Here is a 10,050-nt window from a genome sequence, read left to right as displayed (position 1 = left end):
ACACACTCATACACTAGATCCCCGTCTTCTTAAATACAACCAATAGGCCATTTACAGATATTTTAGTAATGACCCTCTTCTTTAAACACACACACAAAAATCCAACTTCATCTGTTGAAAAAAAATGTATTTGATTACTCGCGTAAAATTACAGTATCTCTGCTGTTCGTAAGTATTAAATGTTAAAAGAAACTGGGCCTATTCCCTTTCAGTTTTCCAAGAAAGTGCATGTAACAGTCCAAAGTATACTCCCCCGCCCAATACCTAATACAAAATAAACAAACACTATACTTGTTCTCTTGGTCAAGAAGTTGGGTTTGAGCTCATTGGGAACATATGTACATTTTAATGAACTCAATATTTCTCGTCATATGTACAAAAGCATCTAAATTTGTCCATGGAAGGTTGTTCAAGATGCCTTATATAGCAGCACAAAGTCCAGCATGTTCTCCCCCCTCTATAGTGAATATACCTACAAGGCAAAAGGTTTCCAAACTATCAAAACAACACTTTGGGATCCCTTCTAATCACCTGCGTGCTTATTTACTGTACAGAAACTTATTAACATCTAAGACGACTCCAGTAAAAAGCACAATACAAAGGACAATTCCAAAAGGAGGGAAAAAAAGTTAAAATCTACCTCCCCCCCACAAAAAAAATTAAAGCCGTTTTAATTTTAGAATAAAAATCAAAAACCCCAAAACAAACAACCGAGTCTGATGTGAAGGATGCATATGGTTCAATTTTATATGGTCCATTTTCAATCCTTTGCGCAAATCTGTTTGGAGAATTAAACAATGTATTTGCCGATAAAAATTTCCATCGGGATTGAAGTATACACATATACAGACTTTTGTTACGAGAGAGAGAGAGAGTGAGAGAGAGAGAGAGTGAGAAATGAATTATGGAGGCATTGCATCCCCACCAAAAGTTTATGTTAAACTGGATATAGAAAATAAGTTAAATGCCAGAAGGAGACCACCTAGCTGAACAGACTTGCGTTGCCATAAATGTTACAGCACTCTAGTCAATTAGTATTTAGTTCAAAATACAGAAGACCAAGATAACGCTTGCATGTGTTTGCAAAGCTAAAACAAAAAGAAAAAAAAAGAGGTTATATCACTAATAAATAAGCTGTTTTAGAACTCTAGTTGTCGATCAGGGTACAAAAGGATGTCTTTTTTTAATGTTGCTGTTTTGTTGAGTTGCCAAAATAACAAAAAACAAAAACAAAAAACCCACACAACCTTAGGTTGCAATATCTGCAGGAACGTTCGTAACATATGTCCTAATTTGTTACAATCTCTTTGCCGTCTTCCATGAAGCGCGTGAAGCGGAAGGTAGTCCCGTTCTCGCTGCTTGCCAGTTTCTCCAGACCAGCTAGAGGCGCGTTAGGTTCTGAATTCTGGAGCTTCTCCATGCTGCCTGTCAAGCCGCTAATAGGGGAACTGCCGCCATTGCCCATGCTCCCAGGAATTGGAGGGATGCCACCATTTTGAATGACGGAGATCTCATTCGTCTTCATGGCCAAGCCGTTGGAGAGTGCAGCTGCGTACTGATTCCAGAAGCTAGATGGGTCTCCGTTTCCGGACCTCACGGCCAAATCTTTTGGAAACATGTCTGGAAATTTTACAGGGTTGCTTCCGAGAAAAGTCATGGGGCCATCCACAGAAAGCCGTCTGCCTCTTCTGGCAGGGGTGCTGTTCCACATATGAGTCCCCATGTGAACCTGAAAGAGACTCTGGTTAGCAGTGGCATTCATTATTTTATGTTAAGATTAGCCTAAATGCAGCTTCTCCATCATTTATTCTAGTTAACCAGGGCAGGGATGCTCAACTGGCAGCCTATAGGCCCTATATGGCTGCTCTCCCACACCACTTTCTTTTTTTTGCTGCCCAGCTCTTTGCTGGTCCACAGCGGGGCTTTAACGCACATGATACAGCTACCTTACTAAAGCTAAATTGGTCTGGATCTGGTTATTGTCTGGATGGGGGAATTTGTGGGAATCCTATGTATACTGCCTTGGAGTTCCACGATGGAAAAAGGTGGGATACAAATTTAAACAAACATCAGGTTTCAGCCAACGTACATTTAAAAGCTTGCCTACCACTTCACTTGCTAAGGGAGTAAGAACAGCTGCATTTTTGTTTAAGTTGCACAAAATAAGACATAGTCTACACCTTTAATGGGATGGCACTCTTTGGATTTTGTAGATAATGAGTTCATAGATGCATATGTTTGCATGTCATGATCCAACCTTCCCCAGCCTGTTGCACCCCAGATGTGTTGGACTACAACTCCCAGAATCTTCCTGCTGGGAATTGTAGTATAACACACCTGGAGGGCAACATCTTGGGGAAAGCTGTCATACTCTGTAACTGGGACCAGGTGGCACCAATTTATTATGGACCTTAATCAGAGTCAGCTTTTATAGCAAAACACACTTCTGGCACTTGGACTACTGTCTGAAGAACAGAGTACCTGCTACCACTGAGAATATAAAACTTGGCCATTCCTGTTCTAGAAGGCCACAATAACAACGAAAAGGATAAGATTCCTCTCCCTCGTTCAAATCAGTAATAACTAGCAAATGTTCACCTGGTTCAACAGAAATAGCCTACATTTTTTTGCCACCAATACCTTGCTTATTACTATTTTTAAAATACAGTAATAATTCAACATATTTAGAGCGGCTATGCATTATTTGGTCAACAGTTACAATATACTTGGGGCCTACAGTTTCAACATCCATTTCCAACTACTGTATTCGCCATTCGTTCCCCTGAAAGTGTCCTTTCAAATAGTCCAAAAGCATCCTGCACATGAAGCTCATTAGGAAGCTTCATACGCATAGACGGGACGCCTGAAAGCAGTTACATGTTTCAAATCACCTACAAAACCTCTAGAGGAATACTCCATCAACAGGAAAAGCAGAAATGTACATCTGAAAGGTCTCCATTGCATTTACTTTTTCAACACATGCCAGTAAAATATAATTGCTAGATAACCAACCAAAGCAAGGATAACACAAGTAGTTGGAGCTTTGCACTGTACAGTCGAGTAATCTAACTGCAAAGAGAAGATTTGTTATTATGCTGTGTATAGACCTCATTTCACAAATGCTTTTAATTGGGGAATCTGTCGATACCTCCATCATGCAAAAACTAAGCTTGAAACTAAAATATTATGCACATTTATGCAAACACGCTTCTCGTTGATATGCATGTTGTAATTGGTCAGAAACTAAGAGCATTTTTGGAAGGGGTAGGAGAAGGTAAGAAGAGAGGAGCTGCACAGAATATCAGAGGCAGAAAATATGTAGAAGGATGGAGGATGCCAAAGCATATCAGCTGCATGAAGAAACCAATAATCTCCTGACTGGTAGAACCTGGACCTTCTGGTTCCACCCCTGCACCTTTTCCAAAAGTCAAAGCTGAAAATTCTGGGGAAAGCAAGTCAATCCTATGCTATACATGCACAGAGTAATACATGGCATGATACCAAATGCCTTGTTCATCACACCCTAGAATCATAGAATAGCAGGGTTGGATGGGACCTACAAGGCCATCGAGTCCAACCCCCTGCTCAGTGTACGAATCCATCCTAAAGCATCCCTGACAGATGGTTGTCCTTCCCCAAAGCAAAGCTTCCTGCTCCTTTATTCTGTAAATCTTCATGCTTGTGATTAGTTATCAGGAATCTAAGGGAAGCACCCCCACTTTATGCACTAAACATGATGGTTGGGTATACATCCCTGTCCATGTGGCAGGATCCATATAGCATGAAAGATGTACACCTACACACATTTGTCATTCAACCCTAACCATGGTTTCCAGCTGTGTGGACACTGGCATATGCCATTCACATTTTACATGGGGACACCAGCATCCATGCAGGAATCGTGTCTGCCATGCACAAAGTGGGGAGCTACCAAAAAATGGCATGCAGGATGCGGAGACCAGTACGAGAAACTAACTGCCTAAAGCCTTCCCGCCAACTGCAATTCAGCATCAAAAGCAAAACACAGCATATTATGAGAAGGTGGTGGAGAAGTACCTTGAGGTTCCCTTTTGTTGTGAAAGCTCTTCCGCAGATAGTGCAGGCAAAAGGCTTCTCCCCTGTATGGGTTCTTTCATGGATCTGCAAAGCGCTGGAGGACGAAAACGTTTTCCCACATGTGTTGCAATAGTGCTGCTTCGGCGTTCTTCTGGGCAGAGCTGGAAGCAAGACGGGCGACGTTGCTAAAGGCGGCAAGGGCCCTGAAGGAAGCAGGCTGGACGACGTCTCTTTGCTGTCCTGAGGAGAGCCATGAACAAAACCGTTGACCTCGGTCTTTATAAGAGACGAGAGCGAATTAGCGGGTACCACTGACGAAGAGTTCTGACTGGGGCCGAGGTTCGAGTTGGGTTCAAAGAGCTGTGATGGTAGATCTCGCATTTGATGTGTCAACATATGCTGCTTCAAATTACCCTTTGTGGAAAAGCCACGATTGCAAACTGTGCAAATAAATGGTCTCTCTTTGGTATGACTCCTGTAATGAATGTCCAAGGCACTCTGACAAGCAAACGTTTTCCCACAAATGTCACACGCCGTGTTCTTAAGTTTGCCTCTGTCTCGGAAAGGAAACAGCATGCTCAAGGACTCCTCTTTAATCATTTTCTCCGGGTTGCCTGACGTCAAGTCCAAAGCGCCGCCATTTGCAAGAGCCAGTGGCCAACCATTGGCAAACTCGCTCGATAAAATTCTTGGTGGTTTCTCTTCAACACCTGGCAGTTTGTGGTAATCGGTCGTGCTGTTGGATGGGGACAAGGCCTGCATGGAAGAGGTAGACTCCGAGATAGCAGGACTTCCAGCACTTTGGCTTTCCATATCGCCACCAACAGAGGATGAATCATTTGTCATTATGTCCCCTTCCACCGATCCGTTCTCCATGGACTTCAAACTTGCTTGAAGCTGTTCGGCAAGCCCGGCATTGATCATCTTCATCTGATTTTCTAAAGCAGCAATACTTGACATTTCTGGTGGCAATGGGGAAGAAGATAAACTATCTTGAGATGCATCGACAGATTTAGGTGTATCCGGCACACTACTGTCAGGACAGTCTTCCAAGTTCTCATCGGAGAAGTTATCCAGATCATCAAAGTTCTTCTCATCAAAAGACCCCGTATCAGACTCCATTGACTCGGGATAGTTTTCTGTCACTGGTGTGTTGGGTATCTGGCCTCCCATGTGCATTCTAATGTGCTGCTGCAGAACGACAGCATTGGTGAACTTTTTCTGGCAAATTGGGCAGGAATGTTGCACTCTCAGTGGGGGCATGGCACGGTGAACGCTATAATGGGTCTTGAGATTGCCTTTTGTCGTGAAGGCACGGCCACAGATTTTGCACTTAAAAGGCCTTTCACCGGTATGTGTGCGGTAGTGCATTTTCAAAGCACTCTGGCAACTCAAAACTCGGTGGCAGATGATACATTCATTGGGATCGGTTGCCTTTTTATCAATGTTTTCCACCAGTTGCTGCAGTTTGGAAGTCTCGGAGGCTGGTGTGACATCCAGCAGCCCTCCAAATGGAAACTTGGCCTTAAATTGCTCTGACATGAGAGGCATGAGTGGATTGGTAAAAGCGACCACACTGTTGGGACCCAAATCTGCTGCTGGCGAGGTTATGGAATTGTCCAGACTAGCAGAGGCACTGGGCATCTGAGTGCTTTCTTCTGGTTTGTCATTGGAGGACAGCAGCACACACCCCTCCCCTTCAGCTACATGGCCATTTGAGTTTTTCCCAGAAGGATCAATGGACCCAGAGTCACTTTTGACAGAACATGGGGAACTAGAAGAAGGATGACAGATGGGAATAGGTTGAGGCTCCTCCGTTTTGATAAAAGGAGTCAAGCTTGGAAGGGTGGGTGGAAGTGGTAGGCCAACTGACGTTGTCAGAGTTGATAACACTGGCTTGCTGTCCAGCCAACTCGTTACAGGTTTCTCAGGTGGTATTGACATTCCGTATGGGATACCTGTACTTGTGGGGATGTTGTCCAAATGCTCTGGCACTGGGTACGGATTCATTTGAATGTGAGGATATTTTTCTTTATGACGCTGAAAGTGGACCTTTAAATTCCCCTTGGTGGAAAACCGGTTTCCACAGATGTTGCATTTAAATGGCCTCTCCCCAGTGTGAGAACGTAAATGGATCTGCAAGGCACTGTCGCTCCCAAACACTTTTGCACAGAACCTGCATTTATGCTTAAAGAATGCTTCGTCGGAAGAACTTTTTGCTTCGAAGGTGGCTAGGCTGGGGGGCTTGTTTTTTCTCTGCTGGGCCAGAGCAGCCAACGAGTTCAAGTCCTCTGCAGGCGTCCCAAGATTTGACAAAGGATTGGGGAACACAGAGTTGCTAGGGGTGGGTTGAGGTAGAAGAGGGTTTGATACGGGGCTTAATAAACTGCTTATTGCAAAAACTGGTGAGGATGACGTGGTCACCGGCGGGTTGACGAGCTGTGGGCCACCAGCGTTCGTAGCCATTTTGTCGGAGGACGGGGTCGCAATTGCTGCTGCAGACAGGTTAATATTTGGAGATGAGCCGCTACTGGATGGAATCATCGTGTTGCCAGGATTGCTCTGAGGTAGCTGTAGAGGGGATAGTTGCTTCACACCACTGATGCTGGCAGACTGGCTAGCCAGGCTCTGTGCCAAGCCTGCCGCCGCAGCCAGTTGCTGGGATAAATGGGAACTTAACGTGGACAAGGGGTTGGCAGATGTTCGTAATGTACTCTGAGATGGGCTAGGAGAGGCTGGCAGGTCCGCGTTCTGGGAAGCCAGCAGTAATATTTGGTGACGAATCTGTTCAATCAATTGCAACTGGTGGATCTGTTGCTGCTGCAAAGCCAACAGCTGCTCCATCAGGGCAGGGACGGCCAGCTTGCTTGTGGAGGCACCGTTGCACCGCGCTTCCTGGGAAAACTGTGCCACCGCCACTTTTGTGCTCTGAAGGTTTTCAATGATGACGTTGCTATTGATCATCGAGAAGTTGCCTAGCATGGTCAGATCCCCTAGTTGAGGTAGAGAGGTTGTTATAGCTGAGGTACCCATCGTGGAGCAGTTACTGCTTGCAATACTATTGTTGACATTCTGGGAACTACTGCCAGTGCTCTTACTAACCCCAGAAGCCTCCACGTCCATGGATTCTTCCGTCTCAAGTTTGTCGTTATGCTCGGAAAGGTCGCTGCGGTCTACTTGATCCATGTTATTAACTGTGTCATTCCTCTGTTCGTCAGGATTATCAGTAGGGGAGCTAGGAGGGAAGGCTTCAGAAGGAGAAATGGGATTTTCATTCACAATTAAAACTAATTGATTTTTAGTACAGTTCTTCTTGTGTTGCAGGAGATCCGTGAGTTCAAAGAACTCGGCACAGCATCTGCCACAGACGTGGGCATCCTTTGCCTTGGTGGTTCGATTTGTTTGACCCTTCTGCGTGTCTCCTAAAACATCAAGGCAAGGGGAGGTGGGAAGAAAAGATCAAGATTAGCAACTCAACGGAAACACACACTGATCTCTAAGTTAGGGGTGGGCAATCTTTAAGACTCACAGAGTGCGTCTACCTCCCAAAGGCAACCACACTCAGAAGATCAAGCCCTCCCCTCCATTTTACTACAGGCTTCCATTTTAACTGGGCACAGCCCCAATCCCCTGTTCCCAGGTAAACCACAATCCCTATTCCATTCACTTTGCTTAAGTTCATTAGTATGCCGTGCTGCAGTTAGGTAATTTTAGAGCCTGAACTTAATGATCTTAAGCAGAGGGGTGTGTGTGTCTTCCTCTTCACTCCTCCACGCCCTCTTCCACCATTCCATGCTTTATAACTGCTTCTACATGCCTACTACATTAGTGGAAATAAACAAGACACCCAACCACTCGTTCCCAAAGCTGACAAAAAGGAAATGTTCAGAGCAGATGCAATTTTAATGCCCAGGCACAGAGCATGCGTATTTCAAACTCACTTAAAATCATAGCACCATGATGACTACAGGGGGGAAAATAGAGTTTGCGTCTGCTGCCCTGAAGCACTAACCTTCACAACTAAAGAAATGTATTTGGGAATAAGTGCCGTTTTGTTGTAGAAAAGCGTCATATATTTCTACAGATAAAAATAATAATAGTATGGCCGTCTATAATCATGTCCATGGCCTCCGTGACTATAAAAGGTCTTTGAAATTAAGGAGGAAATGGATGCTGAGGCAAGCAATCTGCCCCCGTTGACCACTCTTCCATCTCCTGCTACTGTGAGTGGTCATTTGTGGGCTGTGGGGCCCTGACTTTGACCCCGAATTCTAGTCCTAGGTGACCACTTATCTGTAGTCTTGCCATGGCCCTACTAGATGATCTCTAGGAACTAACTTTCCGACTGGGAGAAGCAATGGATTCCCTTCGACTCCAGCACACATCTATGTGCAAGAACACCAAAGTGCTGCAAACTGCACTGAGCACCGTTTCACACACCGCATAACAACGTCTGATAGAATCATTACTTGATATCCTCCACCCCCCACTATAGCTTTGGCTAAAGATCACCACCACTTTGCATTGGATTTAAAAGCAAAGACAAGTTACTGTAGAGTAAAAGGAGTAGAGCGTGTAACAGGTGGAGAACAGCCTTCAGCAAAGAATAAGAAGAGATGGATGGATCAATCTATTTTTAGCCTGTGTCAATTTCACTCACATTCACTCCTAAGCTTTTTCTGTCCCTCTTCCATATTCATCTATAATTTTTTTAAAAATGCAAGAAAAAAATCCGTATTTTAACTTTTATTTTTGAAAGTGCTTTTGGGGAGAGGGGATAAAAAATCATTTTGATAAACGTGTTTCATCTCAGAGGCACACATCTGAACATAATTTATGCTAAGACACGTATGTTTAAAAATGCCTTATGGTACTATTTATGCTGAGAACTGCGTCACAAACTTTGGAGAAGCACAAAATCCAGTGGATCATTTAGTGCGCAATCCTTAGAAAGGAAAAAAGAGGACCATGGAAGGGTGCGCATGGGATAGTGCCAGAGGGTGTTACGAATTGGCAGAGTGGCCAAATCTTCAACTTAGGAATTATATTCCCTTCCTTTTCCTAGCCTGTAGATATCACTAGTTAGCAACAGCACAGAGCAGCCCTCCCAAACCCAGTGCTCTCCAAGTATTTTGGACTACAACTCTCATCATCCTTAACCATATATCGTGCTGGCTGGAGATGATGGGGATGGTGGTGCAAAACATCTGAAAGGCACCAGGCTGGGGGAGGCTTGCCCAGGGCTTCATAAGCTGAAGGCCTGGGAAACCTCTAGGCCTTATGTTGCAAATCTTTCTCTCCCAAGTTACTTTAGTACAAACTACTGCTCAATTTCTCCCCTCTCCTATGCCACACCAAAATAGACCAAGAATGGCCACATGTACACACACACAAAAAGAAGAAGAAGAAGAAGAAGAAGAAGAAGAAGAAGAAGAAGAAGAAGAAGCAAAGATCAATGTCGTGACTTCACAATGGTTGCCCATGACTGATTTTTAAGACTGTACAAGGGGAAGCTTTTATGGATGCCCATGTCTTAGATGATCATTTCCTTCAGATAATCCATCAAAATATAAAATAGTATGAACTGAAGACATTGGGGTATAATGAAATTCCATAGTGTGGTATTGATTTCCAATGTTTCATACTGCTTATTGCCTAGTTGTCCACCGAGTGGCAAATCAACCATTTGAAGGACTCATTAGACTCTCAAGTTCCCCGTCAACCTTGTTCATCTTCAACAGATTCAAAGATACCTTTGACAGTCACCCCATCACTAAACTAATTTGTAGTCATTCAAGGTCCCAATCAGCTGCTGACAAGAAAGAAATGGGGGGGGGGGGGAAAGGAGCACGTATCACCCAAGCTTCAGGTTGACATGACCTGATAAACAAACAAACAAGCTTTCAAGTTCTAGCGTAACACCAAGCTAACTCTGATCCTTCTACAAATCACCGGTTTTTCCCTTCCAAAGTTCATTTTACTGCATCTAAGGGC

General features: G+C 44.2%; 1 protein-coding gene across 3 annotated transcripts in view; it reads right to left on the bottom strand.

The window, feature by feature from the left end:
• Positions 1–722: 722 nt before the first annotated feature.
• Positions 723–10,050, bottom strand: part of SALL1 (spalt like transcription factor 1) — a 19,470-nt gene continuing 10,142 nt past the window's right edge. For 2 of the 3 annotated variants that reach the window (XM_063141064.1, XM_063141066.1), the window contains exons 2-3: positions 4,057–7,478; positions 723–1,741 (exon numbers count right to left, since the gene is read on the bottom strand). In XM_063141064.1, coding sequence (XP_062997134.1) covers positions 1,289–1,741; positions 4,057–7,478 — 3,875 coding nt within the window. In that variant the 3' untranslated portion in view covers positions 723–1,288. The remainder of the gene's footprint in view (positions 1,742–4,056; positions 7,479–10,050) is intronic. The other variant, XM_063141065.1, reaches the window with a different exon arrangement.

This window comes from Elgaria multicarinata, chromosome 14 (assembly GCF_023053635.1).
Source record: "Elgaria multicarinata webbii isolate HBS135686 ecotype San Diego chromosome 14, rElgMul1.1.pri, whole genome shotgun sequence".
Lineage (NCBI taxonomy): Eukaryota > Metazoa > Chordata > Lepidosauria > Squamata > Anguidae > Elgaria > Elgaria multicarinata.
This window is presented reverse-complemented; position numbering and strand designations above follow the sequence as displayed.